Consider the following 18,297-nt stretch of genomic DNA (forward strand, 5'->3'; position numbering starts at 1 on the left):
GCTTGACTCTGGGTGAGAAAAACAGGTAGATTAGCTTATAAATTAGAGAGACAGGAAAAATAGCTTACATGTTAACCCTAGAGTTAACCGGGAACCTGAGTCAACAATCAGTTCTCTGTGATAGCTCAGGGGAAACTCTGAAAGGCATTAGCCCTGCAGTTACCACTGCTTGGAGATAGTAATGACCAGGAGGGGTATTTCAGTTTCAGTGGAACGGACCCTTCAGAGGGAGCTCTGCTGCTTTGAGGGATTGCCTTTGATGTGGCAGAACATGAAACACACAACGTCTTTTTAGGTGGGCCTGAAAACTTGGGCAAATTTGGAGGGACTGTAATACTCTTCATCTGATCAACTAACACAGATGGAGAAATCAATGAGTTTTAGGGTAACCAACCTATTTTCTTTTTCTGAGAAAGAGGTAAGCAAGCATATTACCAGAAGTATGCTAACCCTGGTCTGGCCTTGGTAGGATTCAGGAAGGATAACAGAGCTTTTAATGTCTTTTGCCTCTGCAGCTGAGGTGCACTCTCAATGCTGCACTGTGGTGTGCACAAAAAGGACACAGCTCTAGGTGAAGGAATGATGATCACTCAAAAAGTGACTTGTCTTACATTTTATGGGATAGTGGATTAGTGAAAAAGAGCTTTTCTTACAGCCTTCCTCTGCTTTTTGCTGCTTTCAGTGTTGTCAGCAAGCCTCACTGGTTTGGAAGGAGTGGAGATGAGCTGCCAGTTGCTGTTTCCCATCTCGTGGGTTTGAAGAGCTGTTTCTCACTGACACTGGCCTGAACACTCATTCCTGGGGTAACCACAACAGGATTTTCCAGAGCAAAGGCCACTAAAACACTGTCTTGCAGTGCTTGGGGAAAGCTTCAGAATGGAAACTCGGATGGAGTCTGATACTCCATCTGTTTTAGTAACAGTGTCTTGAGCAGAGAAGTAAAATGCATGCAATTAATAAATTTAAATATACTGGTATTTTTTTCTTGCTTTTAGTTCTGAGAACAAAGGGCTAGTTTGCGGTGAGGAGCGAACCCAAAACACTGAACTATGGACTAAAAACTTTGGTTATATCATTTCTGTTAATCAACAGAACAATCTTTGTAAATTCAACTGTGAAAGGATCAATCTTCTTCGTCTCCTTAGCATCCCTTCAGCCCACTTCCTGCATTAGCTTCTATTAATTCAGCTGTTACTCTCCTTTGAGGTGCTAAATTAACTTTGAGCTCTTGTGTAAGAAAGAAGGAAGTAGGCAGGCTCCCCCGTGGTGTGACAGTGGGAAAGAACGGAAAAGGCATAACCGTGCAAGTTCTGCTGTTTGTGAAGACAGACTCTTTTTCTTCATGTTATGTATTAAGTATTTAAGATGGTAAGTTGGCAGGTACACATTATCTTCAACGATGGAACTGTACAGCTTGTACCATCTGGCCCTGAGACTGTCAAAACTGAAAAATCTGATTGTAACAGAGCTGCAATAGTCAGAAAACGCATTTCCTTTTTCCCAGTTGACTCTCAGTAGTCTGATCTTTGGTAAATGTCAAGTGTGGAGTTTAATTCTGAGTTTCCTGGCTCTCACGTACCTTCTATTTTAACCAGCTGCAGACATGACTGCTGGTAGAGTTTTATCGTGTGCTAACAACAAGAGGCTGATAAAGGGGAGCGTAGTACACACTTAGGGACTTGCCCTAAATACTACAGGCAAACTTAATCTTTTTGCTGATAACGCAGTTCACAAGGAACAGAGATTACAATGTGTAGACTGCAATGGTGGCAGTGCCAGCACTGCAGGAACTCCTCATTCTGGTGAGGGAGAGGAGGGAAATGAAGTTCAAAGATTTGGCTGCCCACCCAGTATGACAAATAGAAACTGGTAAGCTGTGTATGTTTGTTAATGAGTACTACAGCTTCCTTGGCAGTTCTGTTTGCTGGAGCTCCTTGCTTTTCCAGGAGCCAGTGGTGTTCCCCACTGCCAGAGCTTTTCTAGTGGCAGAGACCTGGCATGATCCAGTGGGGTGAAATCACAGAGATGGCTGTTTTCTGGATGCTGTAATATTGCATGTGCTCCCAGGGCTACATAAAGCACATCTGCTGATGTTTTGAATTCCTCAGCTCAGCTCCAGCTCTAATCCCTGCAAGGAAATGAAGGGCTGGAGTGCTGCCTTCCAGGTCACAGAACGCCCCCAGAGAGGGAAGGACAGCTCGTGAGGACAGATATGACTGGCAAGAGGGAAGAGGCAGCCTAGCACCAGAGCAGGGCCCAGGGTTAGCTACAGCCCAGGGTGTAGCTAGGTTTGCATCTCCACTTGGGCAGTGACCCCAAATGCCCAGGCCTGGCTCGAGAGACACTGTAAGGGTGAAGCAGAGTCACTGCTGTGCCTGAAACACAAATCCAAAGGCTCTCCCTGGGGACACCTTTCCCAGCTCAAGCTTGCAAGAAAAACAAAGCCCTCTTTGCAGCCACGGGACTTCAAATTGATATCCCCTCCTTTTAGTGACCTGCTCCTAAACACATCAGTTTGCCTTTAGTAACTCTGAAGTCCAAAGGGTCTTGGAAAAAAACTCCCAGCTCCTGCCCAGCCTCTCTCACAGCAGGCAGCCAAAGAGCCCAGGCAGCTCTCTCCTGGCAGCACTTGCTCCCGGCAGCTCGGCCGGCAGCTTTCCTCCCGCCTGCCTGCCCAGACGGTGGCAGGGCGGATCCTTGACCTCCGCCCCGGGATGTCTGGCTGTGCGCTGCACTGTGTGCTCTGTGCTGGAGGAGTATCCAGCGCTTGTCTGCGACACTCCCTGCAGCCCTGCTAGAGACTCAGGATGTCTGTGTCGGTGCCCTGTAAATGTCCTTGTAACCACGCCTGTTGTGGCTGTGGCAGCACATACCGATCCCGCCAGGTGCCGAAGCGATGGGATGTCCCAAACTGAGTGGTTTGTGCCCTGCTGCCCGGCGGGGTTTGCGAAGCTTCCGCTCCGCCGCCCGCTGACACTCCCGGTGGGAGCACATGGAGTCCTCGGGGCACACCTCCTCCCTGAGCTGCGCAGGCCCTCGGAGGAAGGCTAGCAGCTTATGTTCCGCGTGGGAATTGGGTTGGTTTTTCCTCAGCCCGCCCTCATGTCTGCGCCCAGCAGCGCCGCGCTCATCGCGGCTCAGGGCCGGGCCAGGCTGCGCCTTTGCAGAGCGGCGTGCACAGCAACCAAGCGCTGAGTAGCCGAGAGAGCACCGGTGTGCCAGGCACAGCATAGCGCCACTAGCTAACCTAGCCAAAACCCCTCCCCTCTGAACCCAGAGAGATAAACCCGAGCTAACCGCCTTGTGAGGAAAACCTGGCTGGGAACATTTTGAAATCCACCCGTCCCCTTCCCACCCGCACCCCGCGGGGGCGGGCCAGGGCCTGCGCAGCCGCTCTGGGCGCCTCAGGGAGGGGTGGCTGCTGCCGGTGCCCGGCTCCCTTTCAGCGCTGGCCCTCCTGGCCCAGCAACGCGATGCTCGGGGCTCTCCGGTCACGCCTGCCCCCAGCCGTGAGGCTCCTGCCCGCTTCCCTTCGCCCTTCGGCAGCTTCGGGGCGGGGCGTACCTCGCTGGCCCCGCAGCAACGTTGAGGGCCCGAGGCGCGGCTGTGCGAGTGCGGCCCGGCCCGGGGCAGCCCTGCTGCGCTTTTGACTTCCCCGTGTTTGCACTCCCACCTCCCCCGAGCTCTGGCTGCTCTTGGGCTGCTTCGGTGGCATTTCCCCTCAGAAGGTGGCGAGGGGTGACGCAGCAGCCGTGGCCAGGCTGTGGGGTGTTCGGGCTTTGGCCCACGCCATTCTTCTGGCTCGCACCATGCCCTGTGTCACTCGTGGTGCGCTTCACTGCCAAGGAAGTGGTTTTTGAAATAACGCGTGAATATTGCCTGAAGGAAAAGGGTAAGAAACAAGGCCGGGAGGAAGAGAATCCCCTCACCTGCTGAGCAGGGCAGCTGGTAAGGCCAGTGCTTCGCATTCTCCTGTATCCATCACATTCTGCAGCAGTGCTGCCAACCGGGCAAGCCTGTGCAGGGCAGGCCTTTGGGATATTCCTGGTGTCTGTGCAGTGCCATTGGGTGAGGGTGGCCCAGAAAAAAAATCCAATTCCTGCCTGAAAGTATGTCTGTCCTGGGTCCTCACTGAAAATAACCGAGGTAATGGCAAAGGAAACAGGATCTGTGTTATGTGAGGCTGTGTTGGGTGGATTTTGTGGCCCTCTTAAAACACATTTCCTGATTGAGGTTTGACAAATAGGCTGCTGACTTCAAGACACCCCTAGATAAACCTGTTGGGGAAATACCTGCTCTCCACAGGAGGCAGGGAAGGTTGCCAGCTATTACTTGCTTCTCTGCTTGATGGGTTTTGAACAAACAGCCCATCTGGCAGCTTCTTGTAAAATAAATCTTGCCTTTACTTCTAGGATGTACAGCCCCTTTCCTGTAGGTCTCCACTGCTGTTACGAGGTTCAAGGGCATAACTAGATGTACTCTTTCTAATTCCTAGAAGAAACTTTTCCTCTGTAGCAGACCCAACAAACAGTGGCATATGTGATGACTGGCTGTTGACACTGGCTAGCATATGCACTTTGAAAGGTCACCCTGTCCATCTGCCAGATCTGCTGGCCCAAAGCATCTGACCGACCTGTTTGTTTCATTCCAGCAGTCTGGGGCTGACAAACTGTGAAGGAAGAATAAGGGAATCCTGAAGCAGCAGCAGACTGTTTGCTTTTGGACTTTGTCCAGAGGGACTGTTTGCACATCAGTGCTCTCTCTTACCAGGTATGGCACAGAGGAAGTAGTGAATCTCCTTCATTTGTCTGAAGGCCCAGGGCTGAGCCTTTTCTCACAAATACCATGAGTTGTGGTCTCACCATCAGCTTTGGGGGTAGGACTGCTGTGTACTTGCCTTAGAAGGACTAGAGGGAGCTAATCCAGAGGAATAATGTTATTTTTTAATAGTTTAACACTGCTTTGTTTTATCTGAGCCTGATAAAAACGTGGCTGCACATGTTGTTAGTCCTGTTGTGGTAAGCCAAGGAAGGGGAGCAGCACAGGCAGCTGGCAGAGACATGCAGGGCTGCTGCACCTGCCATCAGTGACAGCCTTCAGCTGCTGTGGTCACACACCAGCAGCTCCTATTGCTGTAATTTGCCATTTGCCCTTGGAGGGATAAATTCATTGGGCTTGTGGTATGTGTTTTTGGGGTTTTTCCAGACCAGTGAAGGGTATAGGTAGTTTAGTTCTTCAAAATACCATTCTACTTTAAAGTAGCACACATCATAGACACAATATTTGAAGAAAGTTTTTCCTTCTCTGTGTTCCTTATGTACAGATCATTTATATTTTGGTGCATGAAGAGCAGTAGAGGAGAAGTTTCCTTTTGTTGGGGGAAGATGGTTGTGTACTTTGTTTTGTTTTTAACCTTCCACTGCCTTTTTCCTGGAATCTTTCTGTGAGTGCACAGACCTTTTCCCTCCAAGGCAAAGCAGCTGCTCTTGTCTGGTATCACAGCCATCATCTTCCCTCTCTTTGTTAGTGAGTTGGCCAGCATTTTGCAAAGGTCAGAGGTGTATCTTAGATAAAAGTTTACTCAGCACAGAAGCAGCTAAGGAATTATGTTATTTTTTTAAAATCTGCCTGGAGGTATTTATATTTCAGTGCTAATGCATTCTGGGGATTTCCTTGCCCACTGTGGCTGTCACATTCCTTACCGATAATACCCCCAAAACAAAAATTTATTGTCTTAATTTTATAGAAAAGAAGATAAATGTAAGCCTGCAGGGCCACAGGCCATTGCCTGACCACCAGATCTGGATCCCCTGTCTTGTCACTCTTACCCCACCAAGTTTTTCTCACTTCACTGCTCTTCTGCCCCAGACACTCATGTGGCTGTGCTTGGAGATGCTGGACTGGGACACTTAAGATCCATCTTCTCCAAAAGAGGTGCCCATTCGCTGTAACCCTTGGTGTGGAGTGGCACCAGCCCTGTCTTGCTGTGTGTTCTTTCCCTCTGTGGTGGTGCACTGATTGAGGGAGTTTGATAAAAAGGTGTTGGGATGAGGGGATGCTTCAGCCAAAGCTTTCCAAAGTGCTGAGCACTGATTATATAACACAGCTGGCCTGGTGTCTCCATGCCAGGAAGTGTTTGCCATCCCTGTGAGATTGAGGCTGCCAAGTTGTAAGATGCTTTTTCTTTCTGCTAGTGAACATGAGCCAGGGGGGATTGGTTTAACCTGAGACTTGTAGCAGCATCCATGGAAAGGTACCCTGCAGAACGTGTTTCCTTTTAAATGGCACACAGAGGACACCCTGAGGGGAATATGCTCCATGGCTTCCTAGTTTTGGGGCTTGAGGCTGTACTTCTGGGAAGCCTCTAGGAAAGCCAGATTTATTGTGGTCTCCTAGTTATCCTGCTTAAGGCTGAGGGCTGTTAGCTATGGGGCTTGCTGTTCCTTCTTTACATCTTTAAATTTGTTTTTATTTTCTTAACTGAAGTATGATTATACTAGAGCAGCTCCTGTCATCTCAAAAAGCAGTACAAAATGCCAGATTATTTGTGCTGACTTCTTGTCTTGGTTCAGGGCAAATTTGGGAGAGAACTTCTGAAGGGGCTCTTCTAGGAAAGCAGATTCAATCAGCTTTTTTCTCTAACTGGTCTGGGAGAAAATAGGTGCTCTTCTAGGAAAGCAGATTCAATCAGCTTTTTTCTCTAACTGGTCTGGGAGAAAATACTTCTTTGGAGAAAAGTGGAAAAAAACTGTTTATTAAACAATAAAACTTAAATAATATTAAACAGTAAAACTTTTTGCTGTTTTAAAAGAGATGACAAACTCAGAAAGTCCATTCCATGGGCTGCAGTTCAGCTCACTCAGTCTCTTATCAGTCCCTCCAGTGCTGGAAATGCTGCGGCCCAGGCCCGGCCCGGTGGGCCACAGGTGTGAGCTGCTGGTGCTCTGCTGGGTGTTCAGTCCAGAGCAGGTTTGAACAGGTCTAAAGAAAAAGGGGAAAAGGAAAAAACTACAGTCTAGGGAACTTGTTTGCCTCAGCTAGCTAAACTAACTAAAAGCAAAGGAGAGCTCTGTCCTGCTGTCTTTCTGTTTGCAGACAACAGTCCAGGAGCAGGAATGTGGAGGAGTGAGTGCAGTGTCTGAAAATAATCTGCGTGCTTCTTTTTTCTTTATACTCTTTGGAACAAGTCTTAAAGGTGCAAACGTTATTATTCAGCATAAACAGAACAAGACGATTGGAGATAAAAGCATCATATAGTCAACCTAGGACACTTCTGCTTAGATTTTCATGCTCTAAAAACCCAGCTGAGTCTCATTTCTGTCAGCAGTGGGACCATGGAAGAAAAGGAGACGTCACCGAGTCACACCTCAGACAGCAGCATGTTGGACCTCCCCTCTGTTTGTGACCTAGCAGAGCACTTTCTGCCTCCACACAGCTCTGAAAACAGCCAGGAGCTTTATCCTTCTGGGGATGTTTTTCCCTCTCCACCCACAGGTAACAACTTCTCCTTCTCCACATGCTTGCTCTTTAGCCAGTGCTTCATCTATGTAGGCGGTGTGTTGCTTGACTGAGTCACTGCAGTCTGATACTGGTGCACCTGCCTGTCATAAACCACAATTTACCAGAACTGCAGTCTGCTCCAGCTGACTGTGGAACTGTCAGTGGGAACTGTGGGTTGTTGGGACACAGGAGAGGAGCTCAGAGGATGCTGTCTGCTGCTAATGTTCTGCAATACTCTTCATGTTTAATGTGTTCTCAGAAGGACAGCTAATGTGTCCTTCAGATATCAGGAGTAAACACTGTCACAAATTACCAATCAGTAGGAAGAGTTTTTAAACTTTTCCCTGTGTTTTTCATGTGCTCATCACGAGCTCAGGATGTGGCCTCGTTACCCCATTACTTTAGTAATAATAATAACTGAGTCTTTGCATGTGCTAATGACAGTAATGTGGTGAGGACTGCTTCAGTTCAACACCTCACTTGAAAGAGGACTGGCTTCTGCAGAAGTAGTGTTTTAGGTCAGCCACTGCTCCAGATTCTTAGAAGTAATTTTGTAAATTGTTTATCTAAGAAGATAAGGGACAGCTGGCAAGAAATGTGAGATCAAAATGTGCTGGCCCAGTGGCACTTCTTGCCATATATTCATGCTGGCTGGAATGAAGGTTCTAGTGATTATGTTTAATATTGGGGGGAAAATAAGTTCTGGTCAATAAATAATGTGTGGAGAGGATTTGTCAAGACACCTGAGCAGGTAAAATGTCACTAACATTTCTAGTTGTTTTAGAATCTTAAGTAGTGTAAAAGTAGGGCTTGGCTCCTCTTTTTACTCTAAAGTGGTTTTCTGTGGCCTGCTTCCAAGAAATTATCTTGAAATTCAACAGGTGAGTTTCTTGCAGTGGGAATGGCACTGTTTTTGTGCTTGACAGGTAAGCAGTGGGATCTACTAACTGATCTCTCTCAGCTGATGCTGACTGATTGCCTGTGCACTTGCCTTCAGCTCTAGGTGTGGGACATCCAGAGCTGTCATGGAATCTGCCAACAGTAGAGACCAAGCCTTGCTTTGCTTTTTCACACAGACCAGAAAGTCACGTCTTATGTTATTAATGATGGGAATCTGCTGTTAACATCTGCTTTAAACCATAGCACTAACACATTCCATGAACCTTGTTGCACTAGAGTAATAGCATATCTGGTTTGAGGTTTTGCTTTATTTTTGTGTGTAAGAGTAGTGAGCAGCACTGCGAGGAATGTCCTGAGCTGGCCTTTTCCACTGTCATGTGAGAGGAGGATGGAGAAGCTGCTCTGATAGTGAGACAGGCTGGAAGGCATTTGTCTACTCAGGTTTCACAAGCCCTGTGTGGAAGGTATGAAGCAATCCTGGGAGCTGGGAGGCAGTTCCTGGGATGTGTTGCTCAAACACCATTTAGTGTGGCTCAGGGCAGCTGGCCTTGACTGCTGTGTTGAATGGGACACATGGAATAACTGCATGACCACTTGGCAGTCCCAGGAATGTCTGAGGCTTAGTGGGAGCAGCACATGCGGAAATGACAGTGCTGGGGGAGTGTTTGTGGGGCCTGTGTGGAGCAGGCAGCTGAAGCTCAGCACCAGGGTATGCTGAGAGGCCACATCCTGCCTCCTGGCTGTCCCTAACACCCCCTGGTGCCACTGTGGATTCCAGGTGTGCTGAGGAAGGCAGATGTGGCCCATGAACCCTCCCCTTCATTGATTTTTGTAGAGACTGCTCACAAACTGAAACCACTTAGCAATAACTTTGGGATGGTCCCTGTGCTCCTGGAGTGAAAAAATCCAAGTGTCACAGGATAACCAGTTAATGCTCTGAACATCTTGGTACTTTTTACAAAAGCATCAAACCAATATACATACCCACTTAAACTCTCTCTTTTGTTGCAACTTCAGCATTCCAGCCCATTGAGTTTGGTCACTGTGGCAGAAGAGACAAGAAGATGGTTTTAGAAACAGACTGTCCATGTCAGATATTCTTGGAAAAGCAAGTTCTGCCAAATGTATCCTGGAAAAGGAAGCTCCTTTGTTTGTTTTGTCACAAGGCATTGAGAACTGCTGCTGTGGCACCATCTAAGTGGGAAGAGTGGGAGTGGCTGTGGGTTGCACCCCCACAGGATGACCAACAGACTGGGACTTGGGCAGGATGGATGGGGATCTTCCTTAGTGATTCAAAAGCATTTCCAAAAGGCCCATAGGTCTCTGGGAATGTGGCAGCTTCCTTAGGAATGAAACAGACTGACAGAACAGGCTGTGTTTTCTGCCATCTGCCACATGACGTGGACTCAGACTGTCTGAAGTACCACGTCATCTGTGCCTCAGGAGGTGGAAATGGTCATGGGGTATTCCTACTGCCTGAGGCACCAGGAACAGGTTTTATTAGTCTAGAGATGTTCCATCACTTTTAATAGCAGAAGATAGTACTCATTAGCCATGGATACAGGGCCTTCTGAAAGCAGGCATCCCCAGGCAAGGAAACAGTAGTCCTGTAGGAACATTACTAAATTTCTTAAATGGTTTATAAATTAGTGGTTTTATGATTGATGTGGAAGTGAGGGTTCTGCTCTTGCAAGAGGCATTGATACTTTAGCTTACTGTCATAGTGAGTTCAAGTGTCTAAGTGGTGATAGAAATTAAATGGGATCAGTAAACACTTCAGTATTCTTCATCTTTTTTAATCCCATACTGGAAGATAATTTTTAAAAATTAATTTGTTTATCATTTTTTTAATCTGCATCACTCAGTTGCTCAATACACCAGGAAGACCTTACGACTTCCTCTGGATTAAGAAAAGTTGCCAGCAAAAGTTCTTACTTGGCAGGCAGCACTCAAGTGTGTGTGTGGGAAAGCCTTAAATCAGGGCACTGAACCAGAGAGTACCAGTGGAAAAATACTATTTCCCTGGAAAAATTGCAACCTGAGGAAGTGTTAGAGAATAATCAACAGGTGTGCTCTACAAATTGGTAGAGCACAGGGTTCTGGGCTCTGCCCATGCTCTGTGGTCAGGCAGAATGGATTTGCAGGTGCAGCCCTGGAGAAATTCTCCTAAATTTGAAGCAGCATTTGAGAGTTCAGCTGTGGAATCATGCCTGGGAGACTGAAGCGTGGGTGAAGCTCAGTCCCATATCCTTTCATGGCCCTTCCTAGGGCTTGTCATCTTGGGCAGATGGGTCTCCCTGTTAGTCCTGTAGCCTCTGCCTTCGTTGCTTTTTCTCTCTAATGAAAAGTTGTCTTCTGAAATGGATGGGTGGACAGGGTCACCCAGTGGAAGAAAATGGTGTGTCACAGGAACAGAGAAAATAAAAGAAGGGTGATCTTAGGAGAGAGGATGACAGAGTTTCCTGTAGGCTTGAAGAGACCTGCAAATATCTAAAAGCTGGCTGGCTTTTTTTAAAAAAGCAAAATTAATTAAAGCTACCTTGGGAGGCTGGAGGTGTTCAACCTTTAGTTGCCTCTCCAAAGACTCTACTTCTGTTCCTGCAGTTTGTTTCAAGTTTGAGCCCAGGCTTACCTTTAGTTATTTTCCATGGGCTTCCCTTACCTCTGTAGTGCAAGGAGAGTCCCAGGCTGCTCCTGGCTGTGCTTATTATTCCTGGTTGATCCTTAGTGTTGGTACACAGTGGGAAGTCAGCTCAGGGAACTGGCCCAGCTTTCTGGGCAGCCATGTGAATATTTGTGTGGATGAAGTGGGGACAGCTCCTCTTCCTGGCAGCAGCACAGGTACAGCCAAGATCCAGTGCTCTGCAACGTGTCCTGGCTTTCACAGGGATTACAGCCTTTCCAGAATGGTGGTTTCTGAAAAATGTGGTGTTGGGCTATGAATCTCTTCTCCCTTGTGAGTAGCCAGGCTGTAGGTTCTCTGTGATCATTTGTGGGGTGCTGTAGGCTTTCTTCAAAAACAGTCCATTTGGAACAGATCATGAGAGCGTGGGGGAAATGGGACACAACATTTCACTGGGGACCCTCTGGCTTCAGGCACATCAGTGAGCCTGGGCCACAGCACTGCTGCTGAACTTGCCACTCAAATCAAGGGGACATCTGGTCACAAGGTTACCCTAGTTTAAAAGATATGGGTTTTGGACTGTTCCTGTTGCTTTCTGGGTTTTCAGGTATCCAAGCAACTATATTAAAACAAGGCAGGGATTTTCAACCTGTTAACACAGCTGTCAGTTTTACAGGCAATTGGGATTCCTCTGGGGAAAAAATGCTACGTGTTCCCAGTGAATTTACATGCCCAGTTTTGTGGTGGGTTGCTGTGTCTTTTATTAGCAACTGAGGAGTGGTGCTGATGTTGGTACATGTGTTCTGACTTGCTCTTAAATGCTCTCTCCCTTAAATACTCTCTGCTATGTCCTCTGGCCCGTCAGGTGATACTTAATCTGTTTTGCAGAAGTGGGTTTGTGTTTACTGAAGAAGTCTAGCGTGGCTTCTGCTTTTCCTGCCTGGGAATTGTTCACAAGTGTTGATGTAGAGGCTGAAAATGAAAGGAGTGTGTTTGGTCACATCAGCAGCAACCTTTTAGGGCTGGCTCTTGGTGGGTGATGGGAAGTTCAGTTCAGCCCAGAACTCAGTGCTCATTGTTTGGTGTAGAAATTACAGCTTGGCTGTCTGAGCTGCCACTGCTGCCAAAAATTGCCAAATTTCCAAAATAGCGTTTTTGTTTGGCTAAAGACTTTTTATATATAATCTCTTCAAGAGGTCTATGTAACTTCATAAAAGGTGTGTGATGTTTTAAATCACTTTCAGACTGAGCCAAAGCAGAGCTAGAAAGGGCTCATAAGTGCACTTCAGGTCAGATACAGAAATTTCTGATAGTCTCTTATGCCTAAAAAATTATTGATCACACTCAGAATATTTTAGGTTTTGGTTTGCTTAGAAGGTGAAGGGAGGGGTGCTGTTCACAGGTGCTTTTTGATGGGAAGAGTTTTCTTTGACTGCAGGAAATAAACATGCAAGACCACTTCAGTTTGAGCTGTGGTCCCAAACAACAGAGCTAATTATTATTAAGCATATAGCAACAGTTTTTTTTTTTTTTAACCAGTGTGTTGGTTTGAAATTGGTTAAGCACAGTGCTTGCCTTGGCCGTGGTAAAGAACATAGTCTCTGTTTTAGGAATTTGTGGATTTTACCGGTTTTGGTTTGTTTCCTGCTGCCCTCTAGTGCTCAATGTTACCCATTTCTGATTTCACCAGCCTGGCAGGCTTAAAACTTTAGAGTTTTTTTAAGTGATGGTTTTTAATCAAGTGCACTCTCAAGTATGACCAAAATGTTAGATTTTTCTTAGACTCCAGTCTTATCAAGAGGAAGAAAAAAGGCAAAATGTTTCAATGCTGTTAATTTTGTATAGATGGCGTGGGGCACTGGACTTGAAGTCGTGCAGCTCCATGGAAGTTATGGGCAGGCTCTTCAGTAGGTGTCTCCATGGCTCTGGTGAGTTTGGCATCACCAACCCTCCAAGCATCTCTTTGTGACCCAGTTGTGTTGAGTACTGGATGAAAAGGCAAGGTGGAATTTATGCCAGCTGACATAAAAGGAATACAGGGAAACTGCACAGCACTCAAAAGAAAGCACTGGGAACCAATGGGTCACTGTAGGTCTTAGATCTTGTGGAAGTTAATTTTTCAGGGATGTGTTACATAAATCATATAGCCAAAAGTAAATCCTAGAACAGAAAAAGGCAATGTTTTATTCTTCAGTTTGAGGAAGAAAACTGGTCCTTTTTGAGGAGAATTAGAGCACTCTGCATACATCAGGGAAAAAACTGAGACATGTGCCTTGCCTTTTAGACTTTAATGCTTCAGAGTACCTCTGTGTTCTATGAAAGGGAACAGTTTGTTTTAGACCATTAATAATTAGAAATCAACTACAGAGAAAATGCTTTAGTAAGAGAGACAGGGAGTTGTACTACTGCACTGAAGTTGTCTGACTGGATTCTGTGTTTCTCTGCATGAACGGGGGCTTGGGAGTTTGTCTTTTGGGAAGGAGAATTTGTTTTGCTTCTTATTACCCTGCTCTGATTTTGATTGGTAATAAATTAATCTAATTTCCCCAAGCTGATTCTACCACAATGGTATTCAGTGAGTGATCTCTCCATGTCCTTATTTCAACTCATGAACCTTTTGCTGTATTTCTTCACCTCTGTGCAGTTGTGGAGGGGAGTGTGGCTTTGGGGCATCCAGTCAGGGTCACACCACCACACCATCAATGCCAGACAGTGGGACCTGTCCAGTGCGTAGAGCTCTGTCTGCCCTCTGGTGGGACTGGGAGCTTTTAATATCTCTTTGTTCTGCCGAGGTGTCAGAATCCCAGTGCGCCGTTTCTTCCTAACCTTTATCTAAATTGTCATTCCAGCCTCGACTTTTAGTTCTGTCATTACAGCTATCAATGTTTGTCCTTTGCTGTGACCTAATCCAATTCAGACTGCAGTAATGTCATTATGGCAAGTGTTCCTAAGGTAGCTGTGAGGCAGCTTTGTACATGTTTGTGCAAATGTTTTATCTTACCAGGCCAGTGCTGTTTTATCTTACCTGTGAGCATTAATCATTTAAATGAGAAGAAATTAAATCCTGTAAATAAATGTCAAGAATTTGTTCAATGGGCAAGAATGGACAAAAGTTTGTTTAATTCTTTATTAATAATTTTTCATCCTCTGAAGTGCAGATGTGGAGTCCTTTGAGATGGAAATCTCAAATTGGGAACAGAAGCTGTTCAAATAAGGGTTTTACAGGGGAATAATAAATTCAGCCATCATTTGCAACCACTATAATGCCATTAAATATTATGGGAACAATGAACAATTTCCAAGCTAATAAAAGAAGACCTCAGGAATTCTTCCTGACTAAGACAGACTGGTATCAGGCTGAGATGGGGATGTCTTTGGGAAACCAGATGCTACTGGCTCTGTGGGGCTGCAAAATACAGTGCAGATGTGTCTGAAAAGCTGCTCCTTGCTTGGGTTCCTCCTTTATGGGTGCTTCCCTGGGCTTCAACATTCTGGAAATACTTGCTTATCACATATGTAATGCAAAGTTTCTCCTGTGCTTGAAGCTGCTTTTGCAGCCCTGCTCAGGCTTTTCAAAGCAATGATGTCTGTTCCTTGCCCCTGGAAGTGATCAGTGGAGGGGGGTCTATCCTGGAGTAGCTGGATGTTGGCACTCAGCTGAGGCTGCTGGAGGCAGCAGAGTGGTTACTGAATTCTCACCCTGTAAAACAAAGGTTCACTCAGGATGGCTGTCTCCACTACACTGAGCTCCTATCTAAAACATACTTGTTGTAAATTGTCTCTAGTTTGGCCCCAGAATTTCCAAGCAAAGACTGTGTTAACAGGGCTGTGTGGCACTGGGTGGCCAGCATGAGAACCATGGAATAGGACAGCGTTTCAGCAAATGGATAACATTCCTTGTTAGTCCCTCAAGAGCATGACTCCAGAGTGCACTAATGGCTGTGATTGCAGTTTCACACACTGAGTTTGGTGCTCTTCCATTTTTCTGTTTGTGGCTGCAGGGGATCCACTGGGTGCTGCAAGCCAGGGAGTCTGGCTTATTACAGGCAGGCAGATCAGAGATTCTTATTTCCATGGGACAGTTATTTTAGTCCAGAGCTGTAGAGGAAATTATTCAAGTTCCATTCTTTTCTGAAACAGATAAATGCCTTGTTTACAGTCATCTGTGCAATCTTGCCCAGGGACTGCTTTTACCACCTGCTTCTGCTCAGGTACTGGCCTTGAGCCATTTCCTTCTCACAATCAGATTTGAAAGCCCAGGCTGATCTTGTAGAGGTCCTTCATCTGCTTCACTGCCCAGCTCAGCTCCCTTTAGCATTATTGTGGCTCTGTGCAAAGGTGCTGAAAGGATATGGGTTGAATGAAAGTGCAGGATTCAGCAAAGGGAGGGAGGAAATTAGACTGTCAGGTTGAGGGAGAGATCAGAAATCCTGTGCAGAAGGGGTTGTTTTGTTTAATCATTAAGTTTTCGTTAACTCTGTCATTATTTTGAAGTTCGGGAGCCGTGGAACAATCCCTGATGTAACTGTGGGGCTGGAAGGCTATGGGAGGATGGATAGCAATGGCATCTCCATTGACGCAGAGAATATTCTGCATGTGTGTGTGAGCTCATTACCCATCACCTTGGGTTACCATGTTAACTTCAATACATTTCCTCTTTTTCAGATAAGTGATGGTTTTATATGCTGAATTCCAAGATAACCTTCCATAGATGCTTCTTACCATTGAGAAGTGACTATTGATCAGTGTATTTGTGTTGTGTTGGGTCCAGGTGTCCATAAAGTATTTCACCAAGCAGTGTGCAGAGTGCTGGGAGACTGTCCCCTGCTTTCCTGCTGTAGTGGAGAATTTATGTGCACTTGTGTCTAAGCAAGGAGAATATGAACCAGGTTTCAATGTATCTATGAACAGTCAGTGCTCAGTGTTCCAAACGCTGGAAGGCAAAGAAGCTCACTTTACTACTGTGCAGAAAAAGTGTTGGTTTCCTTAAAAAAAAAAGGCAAAACCAAAAAAAAATCCCCTTAGGATGTGTTTTTAGTTTTAAAACCATGCAAGAAGTTTTCACTACAAGATTGACAGACATGAGGGTTACACAAGGGACAAAAACCAGAGAGGAGAATGAGAGGGAACTCATGGGAATGAGAATTTGTGCTCACAGAGGGAACACAAAGGGGTTGGACTATGGCTCCTGCAGACCCTCCTGTAGAGTGTCCAGTTAGACTTATCCTGTTTTCTTTCTGCTTTTAGAAAGGGAAGTATCTTTTGTAGGAAACAATTTCAATGAAACTCCCAATTTTTCTTAACAGCTGGAGAAGAAAAGCTACAAAGCAAATCTCAAGGCCTGTAAACCAGGGTAGTAATTTTTCTAACAAAGTGCTTCAATAATGCAGTAATAGCAGTTGTGAAACATTCTCATGTGTGCATGAATTGTTCTGTTTACTTTGGAGGGCAAGAACTTCAGTACAGCTGAAACACCTCCACAAAATGCCTTATTTTTTCCCAGGGAGAAAGGAAAGTACATGCCATGAATCCTTAGTAATTGAAATCACTGCGGAAAGCTGCAAAGGGCTGTGGCTGTTCCTGTTACCTGGACATGTGTTCATGGCATCTTTCTATCTATGTTAAATTTTGTGGGGGGCTCCCAAGATGTTGGCTCCTTTCTTGTATAATAGAGTTGCTCCTTGCAGCTTGGTATTATGGTTTTATTGTCATGCAGGTGATGCAAGAATGGCCCAGGAGCATTGGGTGTCAGTGCTGAGCAGCCATCAAGTGGCAAAACATGGAATGCCTGTGCAAAACCAGCAATGCTTGTGTAAAACCAGCATTGCCCTTCCCTGCTGTCTGCAGAACCTGCCTTGGTGTCTCAGCTCTGTCACTTAGCTGTGGGTGGTAAAGATCTGTGAAAGTGTCTTAAAAATGGCAATTTAAATAGTGGGGGATGTCAGGATAGGGCAGAAGAAAATTGCAAATTGGCTTGGAATGCCATGTTGAGGCCTGTGCCAGCCCTCTGGGATATTTCTTTGGTACACAGAGCTGTGGGGTCACCCACGCTAGCATCAGTGCTTGGGGAACAGAAGAACGGTTGCATTGGCCTGAAATGCAGCTGTACTGAGGCAGAGAGCCCAGGTAAACGGTGGTACAGGGCTTCCAACAAACTCTGAGCTTCACACATTTGTTCATTGTTCTGGGATATCTCACCTACCATCCAGTTGTGAGTGGTGTTTGTGTTTTAGAGGGCAGTGTGATGTTCTGCTTATACACAATGCATAAATAAGAAATGTCACTCCTCAAGTCTCTTTAAAACCTCTTGTTTTCTTAACTATTAGTAAGATTTCTCTCTTTTTTTTTTTTCCTGGTCTGACTCAAAACATTCAGGTTTTGTCTTGTAATTTATCAGATTTACCTGTCCTGATACACAAAACACCTTGCTGGATCCTAATTTTGGGCACCAGTGATCAAATATGCATGGTCTGATTTTTTCATTTTTGCTGGGAAGCTTTCCTCACGTTTAGCTCTCAGTTATTCAGTTGTTTTTTCAGAAGTACCCTGTGACTGTGTGGTAGAAAAATCATCTGGAGTTTATTGGACCCAAAAGGGCCTGCACTGGCAGTTGTTAAAATGCAGCAACAGGAAACAAGATACATCTGCCCTGATTGCTGTGGTCCCTTATTGCCTCTGAATTTATTCCCTGCATTTAAGGCTTCTTTAGGAGCTGCTGTGAACTAGCAACAGAAAAACACGTTTTGGGGAATCCTCTAGTGGAGTCCTAGTGGCAGGGAGGACAACAGAAAAGTTACACTGATGTTGTTTAAATGAGAAGCTGTGCCCCCAGGATGCTGCTTAGTGTAGAGGGCAGACTTGCTGCTGTTAAAGCATGGAGATTGTTCCTACCCAGTTTGCCATGGCAGGTTTGAGTGAGCTTAGCAGGAGGCTGTGGGCAGGATGCCTCTGTTCCATGTGCTGAGTAGAGCTTAGGGTGGATGTCTGGAATGCTGCAGGGGATGCTCCTTAGCTGGGTTGAGGATGTAGGACTTAGCAGAGCTGCCTGCCATTACCCTCTTCTGGCTGCAGGGCCTTTCTGTCTGCAGTGACACGGCTTGGATTAATGCCAGGATTGTGGGGGTCATTGTGGTCCATTTTCCCTGGATTTGTGTGCAGTTATTTGGTCCCTGCCTTTACATTCACATGCTGCTCTCTATGTTTCCTGGCTTCCCCTCTGTAACATCTGGCTTGTGCCACACCACATGGATTGAGCCCAGTTGAAGTGTTCCTAA

At 46.0% G+C, this 18,297-nt stretch overlaps 1 protein-coding gene across 1 annotated transcript in view; it reads left to right on the forward strand.

The window, feature by feature from the left end:
• SHLD1 (shieldin complex subunit 1) overlaps positions 1-18,297 on the forward strand; it is a 61,074-nt gene that overhangs the window by 22,632 nt on the left and 20,145 nt on the right. The window contains exon 2 of the mRNA XM_050973160.1: positions 7,328-7,494. Within this exon, the coding sequence (XP_050829117.1) occupies positions 7,328-7,494 (167 nt within the window). The remainder of the gene's footprint in view (positions 1-7,327; positions 7,495-18,297) is intronic.

Source organism: Serinus canaria, chromosome 3 (assembly GCF_022539315.1).
Source record: "Serinus canaria isolate serCan28SL12 chromosome 3, serCan2020, whole genome shotgun sequence".
Classification (NCBI taxonomy): Eukaryota; Metazoa; Chordata; class Aves; order Passeriformes; family Fringillidae; genus Serinus; species Serinus canaria.